This window comes from Vidua macroura, chromosome 19 (assembly GCF_024509145.1).
Source record: "Vidua macroura isolate BioBank_ID:100142 chromosome 19, ASM2450914v1, whole genome shotgun sequence".
Classification (NCBI taxonomy): Eukaryota; Metazoa; Chordata; class Aves; order Passeriformes; family Viduidae; genus Vidua; species Vidua macroura.
The window spans coordinates 9,785,875-9,800,960 of NC_071589.1; the positions used below are offsets into that span (position 1 = coordinate 9,785,875).

General features: G+C 45.9%; 1 protein-coding gene across 9 annotated transcripts in view; it reads left to right on the top strand.

Annotated features, from left to right (window-relative positions):
* RHBDL3 (rhomboid like 3) overlaps window positions 1-15,086 on the top strand; it is a 65,560-nt gene that overhangs the window by 22,856 nt on the left and 27,618 nt on the right. For 2 of the 9 annotated variants that reach the window (XM_053995020.1, XM_053995024.1), the window contains 2 exons: window positions 522-634; window positions 3,848-3,928. The exons of 4 other annotated variants lie outside the window; for them this stretch is intronic. In XM_053995020.1, the coding sequence (XP_053850995.1) occupies window positions 3,926-3,928 (3 nt within the window). In that variant the 5' untranslated portion in view covers window positions 522-634; window positions 3,848-3,925. Of the gene's footprint in view, window positions 1-521; window positions 635-3,844; window positions 3,929-15,086 lie in introns of all 9 variants that reach the window. 3 more of the 9 variants (XM_053995022.1, XM_053995028.1, XM_053995021.1) reach the window with 2 other exon arrangements.

The following is a 15,086-nucleotide window of genomic DNA, read 5'->3' on the forward strand; positions in this document are numbered from 1 at the left end:
TTGGCTAGTTGTGATTGCAGGGATCTGCAGCCTGCTCTGGGTTAGTATAAACACATCTTTCAACTTGTAAGAAACCTGCTGTGTTTCCTTGAAGGACATCAGTGAGTATGTAGGGAAACCTCAGCTGCTTTTCTTCTGGAGGCTTGGTCTCCCAAATAAAATTCTTATAAGTTGTTTCTCAAGTCCATGAATTCAGTGGCAGCTGAAGGTATTTGGCAGCTTTGGTTACCAATCACTCCTTGGGGCTGCAGAAGGCAGCATTGCACTGTGCACAGGTCACTGTAACCACCAGCTCTGTGTCACTGAGCTCTGGTGTCACTGAGCTCTGGTGTCACTGAGCTCTGGCTGGCATTGCTTGTGCTGCCTGAGCTCACAGCCCTGCACACAGCTCATGGGGCTCAAGGGGGAAAGAACATTGAAATGTGGAGGGCTGAAAATGACCTCAAGAAATTTCCCACCTTCCCTATCAGCCCCCCACTGCAGATGAAAGTTATCTAGAATGTTCCTTTTCCTTGGTGTAGGAGGGATTCTCACTTCAGCTTGTCTGAGACTAGGACCACAAGGCCTGGGAAGGGAAGAGTGAATGGAGAAGCTACTCGCCAGGACCTGCTTCTTCTGGTGACACCAGGTAGCAGTTTCTGAAACAATTTTTATTTTAGCTGCCTCCAAACTCTGTAGAGTTGAGAACTGGAGCAAGCAATGCTGGTCAATTAAAACAGCAATATAATTTTAATTGACATAATAAAGACTAATGTATAATTAATTTTTTCATGCAATAAAATAGGACAGGAATTAATCTCAGCTAAGCAACCAGTCTGTTGTACTTCCTTACTTGCTACAATGAACATTTTTCTATGCAGTGAGATTTTCTAGCAAAGAAATGCTGAGAGTAGAGGGTGATGGCCATGGGCTTGCTTTCTAGCTGGTGCAAGCATGCTGATGTGTAGTACTTTACTGAGGGCTAACCAAACTAAAAATCCTGTCCATATCTCCTGTCCAGCTCCTCCAAGTCAGTGTGATGAGCAGAGCCTGGTTGTATCTGTTCTCCTTCTGTCCCTTCCTCCGTCATCTTCACTATTGTTAATGTCTGGCCTGAGGGATTGCCTCTTAGCACAGCGCTGATGGGATCTTTCCATGGAGGATTAAGGCTGGAGTGGATTGGCAGGAGACAGTATCCTTGCTGTGGAAAGTTTGCCAGATGTGTGCAAGCTTGGTGCTGCTGCTCTTCCAGTTACTCCAGTTCATATCTGGACACGAGCAAGGGTCAGTTGCAGCTCCATGACCTCTGACCAGTACATCAGGCCAGGCGTGGTCTGGTCTGGGTTTGGGAGAGGCCTCCTGCACCCAGCTGCTGCACATGGTCTTTGAGGAGATTTTCTGTCTGTTTACATCAGCTGCACCATCCCATGGAGGTGATTTCACACCTGGTCAGGTGTGGACCACTGTGTGGTCACAGGGCTTTAATCAAGGCAGTGATAATGCTAACAGAGTAGTGGGAGTGCTGGCGGGGGGAGTTGAGATCATCTTATTTCTTACCGTGTCATGGTCCCCAGCTGGTTAATGTGTCTGTAAAATCACACAAGTGCTTTCCTATGGCTTTGCTTTCTGCTACTACCTCAGCTGCCAGGATGGGACACAGATCTCAGCTTGTGGCAAAAGCATGGCCTCCTTTCCCTGTAAAGGTGTTTGGTATATATTTCCAGTGTCCTGAAGCATAGCTGAGGGCCCTGCTAAGCTCACTGAATCCAGGCTCTGAGATTATATTTAATTTTGTTTTATCAGGTTTGCTTTCCTGTGGAGTCTGTATTTTTTCCTCTGTCCGCATAGGGAGCATGGGAGTATTCCATGGCATTTCAGAAAGTTAGGAGTTTTCCCTTACCTGGCTGGTCTCCTGGTCTGCTCCTGGGAAGCCCTTGGAAACCCTTGTTGCTCTTTCCCAAAGGTGATATGTGTCTTCCAGTAAGCAAAAGGTATCTGTTACCTTGCAAGGGCATCCTGGGGCTTGGAGGTGCAGTTGCTGCTGTCTGTCAGTAGCACAGGTGATGACTCTTTTTCCATATTCAGGACAGAGTGGCAGAAGCCATTGAAGTCTTTGAAGCCATCACACCAGGGAGGTTTTCCACGTGTGTTGATGTTTTCTACAGCTACAGCAGCTGCAACAATGTTTTCTCCCAGTCTAGAGGGAAACCTTTATATCTAATTCATCTCAGACTCTAAATCATAAAGATATGCAAGTAAAACCAGCAGAGTTTGCACCAAAGGGCTCAATTTTGTTGAGTCTTGTTGAAGGGGATGTTAAGAGATATTCACAGTGTTTAGAAGCATTGTTGGGTTTATTTGTTTATTTTTCTATGAAAATCTCACTGGTTGGTATTCCCATGTTCTTTTTAAGCCATTTGAGATGAAAAATTTCTTTTGTTTTTTCATTATAAAACTATTTTTATCCCAGTTCATGGGAGTGTACAAGTAGAAATTAAAACACTGCTTGGTATTTCCTTGCCCATCCTATCTGTTAGTCATCCCCAGCTCCTTTCAGCTCCCCCCAGCTCTCCCCCCTTCCCTCCCCAGCTTGCCTTGAAGGGCTGGGAAAGCCGGCGCTGGCACATTATGTTGCCTGTCTGATTGTTGTGGGGTTGTGTTTGTGTGGGGAAGGTCACGAGACAAAAAGACCACCAGGCAGGGGTGGGTGGGGGGTGTTCAGTCCCTCTCCATTCAGGCCTTTTGGCAATGAGTGGGAAGAGTCTTGTTTGCATGACAGGATTTCAGGGGGCCATTGCTTTTTGTTTAGATTTCTTCCACTGCTGCTGCAGTGGGCCCTGGAGGGCTACAACAAAGGTAGAGCTTATATTATGAGATTCATGGGGCAAAGCTCTCAGTGCAGGAGTGACTGAGCCTGACCAGCCACTGTGCTCCAGAAGCCTGGAGGCTGCCAGCAATTGCTCTGGCTGGGGTGTTTGTACCATGTCCAGTTGTGGCTCTGGTGGGAGCTCTGACTCTTGTGGGCTGAGATCCTTAGTGGGATGAATGCTCTGGAAGTGTTCCATCTATGGAATGAGGGTTGGAATGCAGGGGGACAGCTCCACAGACCTGCCACAGTGGCTGTGCTTCCCTGAGTATTTCTGAGACTTACAGCCAGTGACTTTTATTTGCAGCATCTGCCTCTCTCCTTGCTATCAGGTCGGCATTTTTGAGAGCATTCTTGTGTTTAAACAGCGCTTAGTTCCTCATCATCCCTGTGAGAAGCTGAGCTGCTGTCCCTGGGTACAGCTCTCCCCTCACCCCATCCTTAGAAAGCAGTTCAGTCTATATTTACCACTGGTGTGCACAAAAGCAAACATTGTCAGAGACTCATTGTAACTGTCCCAATTACCCTGATTTCATTTGCATAAGAAGATTGACCAGACTGTGGCAGTGGCACTGCTTCAGCTGTCTGATATGGGACACTGTCATTTGGGAAGCAGGAATCCCCAGGCTGGATGTGGGATGGGGAGAGGGGGACTGTGTTGGTCCCTAGCAGCACAGGTGCTACGGCAGCCCTTCCTGGAAGTAGGATAACTTGTCAGTTCTAGGCACTGCAAGTCCCTGACCATGTCTGATTCAGATGTAAGAGCTGCCAGCTTCCCAAAGATGCAGATTCCAGATGCCCCAAGCATGCCTGAGTGTCTGGCTTGTCCCATAAAAGTAAATCTTTCCCCTGCATAGTGTGTATGTGTGTATTTATCAATTTTTTGTCAGTAGGTGTTGATCCTGCTCAAATGCTTCTAGACTAAGCAGTGGCCTGCCGTGTTTGTCACTTCCCTCCGGCACATGTAACATCTCCTCCTTGTGTTTGGATTTTTTCCAGAAGGGTAGCTGTTCCTGCAGGCAGGCACTAAAGCAAGAGGAAAGCAGCTGGGATGGAGCAGAAGTCAGGAAGCAGGCTGAAATGGTATGATCTCTTGATCCAAAGCAATAGCTAGTGCTGGTAGGACTTGCTTGCACTGCAGCAGCTGCACAGCTCTCGTTCCTCTCACTGGATTGAGAATGATTCATATTTTCTCTCCCTTCCCCCCAGTGCCACATGTAATGTGATCTCCCTGTGCCCAGGCTGGCAGATGGAAACCCAAAACTCTCTTCTGTTTGCAGTAATGGTTCTTCATGGGCTCAACTGGCCTGTGAAGCTGCAGTGTTGAAGCTTGTGAGCTTTGGCAGAGCAGCCTTTCTTTCCCCCTGCCCCTGCTGTGTGTGTGCCTGCACAGACTCACATCCATGTCTTCATCTCCCTGCTGCTTCCAGGAGAGATTCTCGCTCTTGGACATCTTTCCTTGTTGCTTGTGGATATCACCAAGCTTAGTCTGCTTCGAGGAGATGCTTTGACCTTTACTCTTACCCCATCCTTCAAAATCTCCCCTCTAGTATTTGGCAATTTAAAATTTATTTATTTATTAGGTGGCAGTACAGGGGTGTGTCATGGAGGTGGCTGGAGCACAGGCAGCTCATTGCAGCTACTGTAGTATTTTAGGCCTCTTGCATCCTTGGGTGAGTTACTTTGTCTCAGAAAATGAATTTGGTAATTTGTAATTTGGCAATTACTTGGGTGAATTACTTTGCCTGTTTCCCAGTTCAAAAGTGGAACTCTTTATGAAGTGATACCACTGTGAATCATAAAGAGCACAAATTATCATTTCAAAATGTACTATGTCCTAGAGACCTAATTGCTAACGGCCAAATCCCAAGTCTCTGTCCTTACATTTTTGGATCTCTCTGAGAGGGATTGATGATCCAACCCATATTTCTCAGGAATTCCTTTGTTCTTTCTTTGGCAGGACATGGAGCAGGGAAAGAAATCCTTATGTGTTTTCTCAGATGAGATGCTGCTTGTGCTCTGGCTCCAGGACACTCACGTTTTTTGCCTGAAATTATCCACATTGGTATTGTTATGTTATATCTAGGTGCAAGGAACATCAAAAAAGAAAGAGGCAGAACAGAGTCTCAAGCTGGGGCACAGATGGGCCCCTCATGGTTCCTCTAGCAACCCTTTAAAAGCTAGTTTGTATGTTTGACTTCCCTGATGTGTTAAAAAGGCAAACTAGGGTCAAGCCTTACATTTAAATTTCGGTTCTTTCCATTGTGTTTATCTTCTACTGCATTTCTATGACCTCTCATTTTAGCTTATGTGTTAGTAGGGTCTATTTATAAGCAAGCAAAACACATGCTCCAGACACTGAATTAGCTTTTAAATAATAGTTCATAACAAATATGAAGTGAAATACAATGATTTAGGTACTTACACTATCTGTTTTAAGCTGAGTCACTGTGTCTTTTGCTTTGCATTGGGAAAATAGCTTTGGCACATGTTCACGCAGGGGTGACTGATGGACCTAGGAGGAAAATAGACACTGGCCACCCAAAGAAGAGAGGAGGGCATCCAGTTGTCAGCTCTGTCAGTGAGGTTCAACTAATAAGATGTGTCCTTTCAAAACGCTTTGTTTTCCCCAGCTGTGCAAAGGCAGGAGGTGGATGAATAATCATACAGAGAGTTTTGTTTGAAACTCACCAAAAGGCTGGGGAAAACAGTATTTTTTTTCTTTTCAAGCAAAATATTTAATTTGATTTGAGCTGAACCATCTGGTCACTCTGAATAGGAATGTAAGTGATAGTTTTTAAGGAAACATTTTGAAAATGGCAATGTCCAGTGCTTTGTCCTTTTAGAATCTGAAGGAACTTCTAAACAATTGATATTCAAATCTAAGGCATATACTCAGGAAAGTCTTGGCATGACTGAAATCTCAGGAAATCTCATTGCTTGGAAAAGTTTTGTTTTGAAAAAAATTATCCTTGCTGTGTAAGTGAGAGAAAAGCCCTGCAAATAACACTGCTGATAAATATTATATTGTGCATATAAACTGCATCTTGTCCTGCCCTTGGAGCAGTGTTACACTTGCATATCTTGGGCTGCTGCTTTGCTGCTTGTAATTATCCTAGTGCTTTATCCTATCGGCTGTTTCCATGTCACTGGTTCAGTTTTGCTACAGGTCCCTTTGTTGGGGGCAGTCTGACCTTTGGTGGCTGCTGTTTGATTTGTCTGGGTTCATGAGAATTTGTTGGCTGGGAGCAAAGGAGGTGCCCAATGGTGGAGGGATTATACAGGGGCAGACGATGGTAGCACTGTCTGCTCAAGGCAGCTTTTCTACTCCTGGATTAAAGTTCATGCTGTGTTACTTGTCTGTCTCTCTAAGGCCTTGTCAAGTCCATGTGGGAAGCTGTTCTGTCTGCACTATTTCACTTTGTGCTGCTCAGCTCTTTCCCTGCCTCATTTCTCCTCCCTCTCTCCCCTTCCATTCAAGCGGCATCTTTCAGTCTTTCCCATTCAAGCTCTGTCTTTGCTCTCTGCCCTGTGTAAAAGTTCCATGCCCTCCCTACCATTCATCAACTCTTGCTCATTCACCTCCCTGCTTTCCTTTCTCCATTCATCTGGGCTTCCCCTTACCCAGTCTGGGCTGCCCTCTCCTCCTGCCCCTTCCACTCTTCCAGTCCTCCTTTTGTGTCTTTGCACTCCCTTCTCTGTGGCCATCCAAAGCTCAGCAGTCTGCAGTGTGCTCTGTGAGGATACTCTTCTAGAAGTTGGCCCCAGCTGATGGGCAAATTAATCCTCAGTGGAAGCCTGGTGGGACTGTTTTGGGTGGATTTGTCTCTCTAGTTACCCTGCAGGTGAGAAGATTTCTTTTCCCTCTACTTCCTGGAGATGCAGCATGATGCATGAACAGGAAGAGTATTATAATTTCCTAACCTTCCTGTTCAGTCTGTTTTTTCTGTCTCTCCCTCCTGGCTTGTTTCCCCTTTGTTTGCAGTAGTTGCAGCTCTCAGGTGACTCCTCGGGAGGTTGTTTGGATTTCCTCATTCCTGAGGAACATAACATGAATTCTCTTAATTATGCTGACTCTGTAATTATGGTTGTTGCCTGTGTCTTCTCTGCTTCCTTCTTTTAAATCGTCTACTTGGAGGCTGTATCAGTTTTGTCAAGCCATCTCTGCTCTCCAATATGTGTTTTAAGTGTTCCCCCAGGAAACAGAGCTTATGAATTGTATTAGCCAGGGCTTGTTGTTTCTGGGTCTCAGTGCAGCCACAACCCTGTGCTTGTGATGCAGGCACAGGAAATATGGACCACAGCTTCTGCCAAAGATGTCCCAGGTTACTGAGCACCTGGTCCCCCGCAGCTCCCATCGTGCCAGCAGTGTGCATACATCACCCCATGGTATTGAAGGAGCAGATCTCTGCTGCAGTGTGGCAGGAAAACAAAGTGGGAGGTCTGCTGGCCTGTGGGTGCCCAGGGGGGCTTCAGCTTTGAATGGTTAAACTGCATTCAAGCCAGTCTGGTCAAATAAAAGGGGAGTGTTAGAGCTTGGGAAGAGTGGATAGGCTTGGAGGAAGCAGGTGCTCTGAAAGCTTGTGTGCTTCCTGTGCCTGTGGGAAATCTGATCAGCTCAGTAAAGGAGACAGAAATGAGGTGGAGACGGGCAAGGAGAGGGGCTCTGCGAATGTCTGCAGGTTTGACTGACAGGATGGGCTCTCTGTTGTGTGGGAGGCTGTGAAAGGATCATCCACTGCTGTCTCATGAGGTTAAAAGGAGCTCCTGATACAGCCTGGCAGGGCCGAGCTCTGGGAGGACTTGTCAATTCTCTGAGAAGGACCCTTTCCCCTGATAACTGTCTCAGAGTGGGATTTCAAACCCTGCTGTGGTTTGTTGTCAGGCTGCTGTGTGTAAAAGAGATTCCCCATTCATCGTGCCTCACAGAGACATTGAACCTGGCAGGGCACATCTAGCCCCAGGCCAGCCCTGCATATTGTCACCTGCAGGCAGGAGCCTCTGCTCCAGCAAGGCTTAGACTGGCAACCCTGCACGAACAGCACTTCTTCCTATGAAGTTAGTTGCATTCATATTGTGGAGTTTATTTAGTCATTATTTGGTTTAAAATGTCAGATACATTTTCTTTCTGTTTGAAAACTTGTTGCAGAGATAACTCTGGAAACAGTGTAGTAAGAGCATATAGGAATCTAAAATGCAGCTTGATTTTTCTGATTTGTGGTTTTGCAACTTTGGCACTTGGACAAATCTCTTCTACCCTTAAACCAAAGCATATTTGACATAGCAGATACTGGTAAAGTGCAAACACTGCAAAAATTACTATTTCAGTTCAATGCAGGGAACCTGCAGTCTGGGTGTCATCCAGGAATGATTTGAATAGATCACCTAAGAAACAATTCAAACCACCTCAGCTTCCAGCAGTCTGGCTCCTTCCTGCAGTTGTAACTCCTGTGATCACTCTGGAAAGATGCGAGTCAGGATTTCTTGCTCTCAAGCGTTCAAATGGTAGAAGTTAGATAATAATTAATGCTCCCAGCTCCAGGCTGCATTTGGAACCAGCCTGTCTGCAGTACCTTTGAGATGGTTATGTCGTTGCAGTGTAATGCCAGTGCTTACAAGACATTGCAAGGAATCATGTGATACCTCTGTCTCCTCTTCACAAGGCTGACTTAAACTTCTGCTCCAGTTTAGCTTGGAAAGCAGAATTTTTTGGTAGCTTCTAGTCCCCATGACTGAGCAAAGCCAGTTGTAAGACCAATGGGAGTTAAATACCTTTCCTTAGTCTGTTTAACAGGAGTTTTGCTCCATGGTTGTTGCTCTAACCAGAAGTGTGGTTTGAATTCCAGTACAGGTGGGTCATTTTGTCTACATGTGTGCTATAGCACTTGTTAGCTGGAGCTTTAAATACATCTGTTTAGCTTGAGCTTTTCTGAACCCTAATAGCTTGCTGTCAGGTCAGAAGAGAACTGTTGGGATCATCTAGTCTCTCCTAAAGTAGGTAAGAAGGTTTTCTGAGTGATCTTTTGCTTGACCTCAACCATACCTCCTCTCCTAGGAGAACTTGCAATTTAATTGTAAAACTTCTGGTGAAGTTAGTGAGCTGTTTCTCTTGTTAATAGTAAAAATAATCAACTTACTCTAATCTAAGGCTGTCCAGTTTGACTTCTAGCCCCTAGATATGATTATACCTTTGTCTTGGTGGAGACTCCTGTACTGCCAAATTTCTGTTCCTCTGGACAGTGATCAAGTCATTGCTTAACCTTCCCTTTCATAAGGTAATGAATTGAGCCTGTCAGTGCAGCCAGTCAGACTGTACCAGTAAAAAGTGCCACAGAGGTAAATGTCACCTCATTTACAAACCTGCAGGTCACGTTTCCTTTTTTGCAGGCAGTGTTACCTTGAGAGCACTCACTAAAACAAGCAAGGGGCTTTTTCCCCTGCCGGGAGTGGCTGCTGCTGAAGATGGCATTCCCCACACTGTACACTGGCTGGCATTCTTGGCTCTTGTCCAGATGGCTTTCTATTTATTTTTAGTGTAATATATATTGTTTGCAAGTACCCAGATTTACCAAAAGACCTTGCTCACACTTAGTAAATTGCTGCTTTAACTCATCTGTGAGCATGATACAGACTTTTCCTTAGTTTGCTCCGAAGTCACTGATGAGAATTCTGTAGAAGGAAGAATGAATTCTCATGGGACCCCATTAGTGGCATTGCCATGTGATGGTGGCTCTCTGGCTTAGATTTATTTTTGAGACCTGTCAAATAGCCAGATTTCAGCATGTTGAATGTGTGACAGCCTGAGTTTGTGTCACAGTAAATCCTCAGACTCAGGGTTTTCTGGTCATGTCAGATGCCCTGCAGAAATCAGTCATACCAGCGAACTTGGCTTATGATCTGCACCCAGTTCGTGTTCTTATCCAGATAATATCAGCTGGACATAATCTGTTTTCTGTGGCCTATTCTGACTGATATTAGACCAGTCCTCCTTCAAGTGTGTGTTACTCAATATCAGTCATTTGTTCCTTTGCTGTGGGTTGCTGTTAGACCATCAAGACCTGCTGTATCCCACTAAATTATTGCCAGGCAGTTTAGGGAGCAGGATGCATGCCTGTCACTGTGATTGCACAGGAGTTTTAGAGGCACGGTTGGAAGGGCTGTACTGCTGAGTCAAAACTGGAAGAAAGGGAGCAAGCAGATCTTGATGTTCTTCCAGTGTTCCCAGACTTGCAGAAAATCAGTATTTGTAATGACTTTTTAAAACTTTTTGGATGAAAGTTACCTTGACCTACTGATTCAAAACTAACTTCAGCAGCTGCTGTGTAACATTCTCCAGAGTTACTGCTGGGACAGAAAGTGCATCATCATCATCATGTGATAGAGAGAATTCATTGGACTTCTGTCCACACACAAAACAGAAACATTTCAACTCCTCTGACTCCTTCACACTGATATGACCTATGCAATTTTTCCCAGATAACATCAGACCAAAAACCTGTTTTGAAGAGAAGACTCATCTGTACTAGCATAGAGGCAGCTGTGACAGGAGACAATATCCATAGCAGTGACTTTTACAGAAATCTTATGTATGATTAGTTGACCCAGGGGTAAGCAGGGATCTGACTGCAGGAACTTGGTGTGAAATACAGCCCCCCCGAACAGCTCTTCTCACTGTTGTGTGTCTGTTTCTGGTTTACTTTGGGTTTTATTATTTTCTTTGTAGCAGTAGTGATTAGAGCCTGTCTCCCAGTTGTGAGATTGTGCATGCTTATGTCTTCTGGTGAGTTATGTAATGCAAATCAGTGCAGCATCTCACCCAGAGTGTGTTGCATTTTGGATCTAAATGAAGTAACTTACGTATTATGTCCCCTCATGATGTAGAAGCCCTGAGAGATGTAATTAATATTAATAGAGAATTTTGAGATTTTCCAGTCAGATATGTCTAAAACCACCTAAACAATAATTATGTAGTGGCAAATGAGAATATCACATGTCTTATGATACTATGGATATTGCTGTTTTCAGCTTTTGATATTTAATGCCTTACACCATCCAGATTAAAAGTGAAGTTTATTTTATCTAGACTGCAGAACTCATTGCTTCAGGAGATTGCGGAGGCCTAAAAACTGGAGGAATTCAAAAGGGAGAGCAAGAGATTGGGCATTCATACATTAAGAATGTTGGGGCCAGTGCTGACAAGCAGTTCTGCAAAGTTATAAACCCCTTGCCTTAGGATTTAAGAAAAGATTTTAACTGTTCATGAGAGTTTGATCACACCAATTCCTAGGTGGTCTCTTGTTGGCTTCATCTTGTCCACAGTCTCGGGAATGAGAGACAGCACCAGAGCTTGGGCTGGTGCTGTTGGATACGTGACTCACCTGTCTGGGTCGCAGCCTGCCCAGCCTGTTACTGCAGCTGAGACAACTGCCCATGTAGGAATATGCAGCCAGTGCATGGATCAAGACTGAAAATAATATTTTCACCTAAAAAAACCCATCTGCGACTTTTTAGAGTGCCTCAGCTTCTTTCCAGTAGTCTTAATGCACTGCCATAAATAATAAAACAGGAAGAAGCAGAGCTGGAGAAAGCTCAGTCTATAAACATGTCTCTTTGCATTAGGCCTTGTGGCGTAATGGAGGGCATCTCCTGCCACCCATGCTGTCTCGTTAATCATGTAATTATCTCCCTCACTTTCAGTGCTGCATCTCCTTCCCTGCCAGTGATGCTGGTAATGGAGCTTTTATTTACCCTGGCTTCTTTCTGGGGAGCGGCTCTGGTTTCAAAGCCAGCACAGTGGTGTATTTTGAATAATTTAGTTCTGGGGTGGCTTGAACACTGTCTGTAATTCCCCAGCTGAGACTAGAGGCTTGTTTCTGGAAGTATTCTGCCAGGAGGCTGATTTGAAGAGAGGCAGAGGAATTGCTCAGAGTGGTGGGATGTCAAGGTGGCCGAGGACTGAAAGCCCACTCAGTGGGTGCTGTGAGTGGCTCTAAGCTCTGTCCTCTCTTAGTGTCTTAGCAAGGACTTGCAGCAAGAAACCCACAGGCAGAGGATGGATAAGGAAGAGAGTTGTGTTAAAAATGAGCATGGAGACAGAAACATTAATTTGGGTACCTGGCTGAGCAGGATGGGCTTCCCCTGCAAGCTGTAGGTCAGAAATTACTGGCATTTCCAAATGTAGGATTTGCTTGGCCTATGGTGATTATGGACCAGGGGTGTGACCTCTGTAGAGTCAAAAAGTTCAGTGTGGTGTCCAGCTACCACTGGCTTTGGAAAGTTTGATTGTTTTCTGCCTGAAACCTCTGCAGAAGGCCATCTCTGTTCACAGTGTCCCTGTGGTGCTTGGCCTGGTGGCTTGGCAGTTGCCCTTTGCCATTGCAGCCATCATCCAGCCACACTCTGAGTTCTGCACAGCTCTCACTGCGCTGGATCACACGAACACAGGTGTGGTTCCTGTGCCCTGTAGATGGGGAGGTCACAACACCACACAAGTCTGTGTGCTCACTCCAGCAATCTTGACAATACCAAAAATCAAATCTGGCTCCAAGCCCTCTTTCCAGTCTGCCTCAGAACTGAAGAGTGGCACACTCCTGAATCTTTTGATTCTCTCATTCATGTTGAATCTGTGCTTCCACTGTCTAGATGAAGTGCTTCTGCAGAAGGTAACAACAGATGGTAGTAATGTAGGTCCCTTCCTTGTCTTTATGCCTAATTCAGTAGGAGAAATAAATTAGAACAGAAATGCCTCTATAGATTGGCCAACTAGCTCATGGACCTGGTCTTTCAGGCTATTCTGCTCTTCAGGGAAAAGAGAACCTTACACCAGCCCCCTCTATCTCCACTTTGCCATGTGCTGCATGCAGAGACACCCAAGTCCAGGTGACAGGCCCTCTTCTCTGGAATGCCTCCTGGCCGAGGTGAGAGCTGAGCTGGGCAGCTTTGTGCTCTCACTGCATCTTTCCTGAGGAGCAGGTGTGTCCGGGAGCGCTGCTTGGTGAGGGACTATCCTCTGTGCTTAAAAGCAATCTGACTTTTGAGAGCTTGGTGATGTTTCCAGCCCTCGGGTTCACCTCAGGTCAAAGCAATCTAACATGCCCTGAAAGTACTGCTGGACAGCCCTTAATCACTTTATATTGTCTGTGCAGTGGTGAGTAAATTCATTATTTACAGGGGAGGCGAGTGTGCGTCACTGGAGCCAGCACTAATGTTTTACCATGTGTGCTCAGGCAACTCGGATGAGGTGACTTTAAATGGTGGGAAGCTGGATTTCAGGGTGGAGGGATATGCATTTACCTCTGACTGGCCTTCCTCTCTATTGGATCAGGATTTCTCACATGCACTTCTCACCTTTGGAAGGGAGAGCAGGATCATTAAGCATCCCTAGATTGCAGAGACTGTGCACCTAACATCTGAATTCCATCCAGCAAAGCTCAGAGTGGTTTCTGAAATCCTTGGAGATTAAAAGATGTTGCATGGAATTGACACCCCCTTTCCAGTGGAAAAGGGCCTACATGTAAATAAGAAGCAGGCCAACTATTGAGAGCTCTTTTCTGGTGGGAAATGAATCAGGAGTTGTCATTTCTATATAATAGCGAGAGGAGTCTAAAGCTCGGGGCAATTTCTTTGCAGAATCTCTTAGTCTGGAGCAGAGCTGGGGTCAGTGACTGGAGGTTTGACACTGCCAGGCCAGTCTCTCCCAAAAGTGAAGACACCACTGGACCTTAGGATGATTCAGATTTGAAGGAACTGGTCCAACTCAAGGCCAATTTCCAAATTAGATTAAGTTGCTTGGAGCCTTGCCCACTGGAAAGACAACTGTGGATTCAGTGATGTTGAGACAAAGCCCTTCAATGAGAAAACTATGGGTGGTAGCAAACTCTGTTCCTGCAATCCTAAAGCCAGCCAAGGATCCTGCTGTTGTGCCCAGTTCAGCTGTTGACTCTCCAGCTGCCCCAGTGCCCCTGAGGGCTGTTTGCCATGGGGAGAGGAGCAGCTGGCTGCGCTCTGAAATGTCTGAGTTTTCCCAAGATACTCATTGTCTGTCTGCAGCACCAGCCTCCACCCTACTTGCTCACTCAACCGTGGCTGATGTGTCTTTAATTAAAGAAGAGGAAACATTTGAGATTTCATTTTCTTTCCTCAACTGAATTTCCTATTTTCATCACATTTTGTGAAGTCCCCTCACCTTACTTTTGTCTTGTAGTTTTGCTGTGGGACCTTTAGTTTGTGGTGTGTCTCCTCTAATAATATAAGGAAGAAACAGGAGAAAAACAGATTGTTTTGGGCCAGGGAATTAAGATCCTGGGTCAGATGGCTGCTACGGTCATTAACATATTTACATTTTTGCTTAAGAGCCTCGTTGAGGATCAAGGGAGTTAAGGGTGATTGTCATTGAAATGCGGATGAAACCTTGCATGAAATTGCCGTTAGTGTCCTATTGTCTGGGGGACGAGGGGGGCAAACGGCTTCCTCATCCCTGATCACTTGCCTGCCCGAGTTCGTGGACAGGCAGAAGGAGCCGCGCTGAGGGAAGGCTCCGTGGTGCCTGTGTGCTGTGGGAGCTTTGCTCCCCGTGCGGCTGGAGCCGGGCTCAGCACGGCCCTGCTGCTGCCTCCAGGCACTGTCTGTCCTCGGGTGAGACCCTGATGCTCGGCTGGGCTTGTGGGACAATTGGCCCCGAAGGAGATCATGGATAAATGCATGAAGCGGCTAGCAAAGGTCAGTTGCCTCTTTTATAATTGATGGAGTTGAGTGTTTTGAGTCTGCTGTCACATGTTTTTGCACTGTTGCAGTGTCACCTGCAGTGCTGTTTGTAGTTTTGGGTGTCATATTATGAAAAAGACATGAAGCTGTTAGAGAGTGTCCAAAGGAGGCCACGAGGATAATGCAGGGTCTTGAGGGGAAACCGTGTGAGGAGTGGCTGAGGTCACTTGGTTTGTTTGGCCTGGAGGAGACTGAGGAGACCTCACTGTGCTCTTCAACATCCTCATGAGGGGCAGGTTTTGATGTCTTTGCTCTTATGACCAGTTACAGGACTCAAGGAAAGAGCTAGAGCTGGGTTGGGAAGAGGTTTAGGTTGAATATCTAAGTGTGGTGGTGCACTGGAACAGGCTCCCCAGGGCTGTGGTCACAGCACCAAGCCTGTCTGAGTTCAAGAAAAGTTTGGACAACACTCCTGGGCATATGATGGGATTCTTGGGTTGTCCTGCATAGGGCCAGGAGCTGGATGGAGCATGGAGGA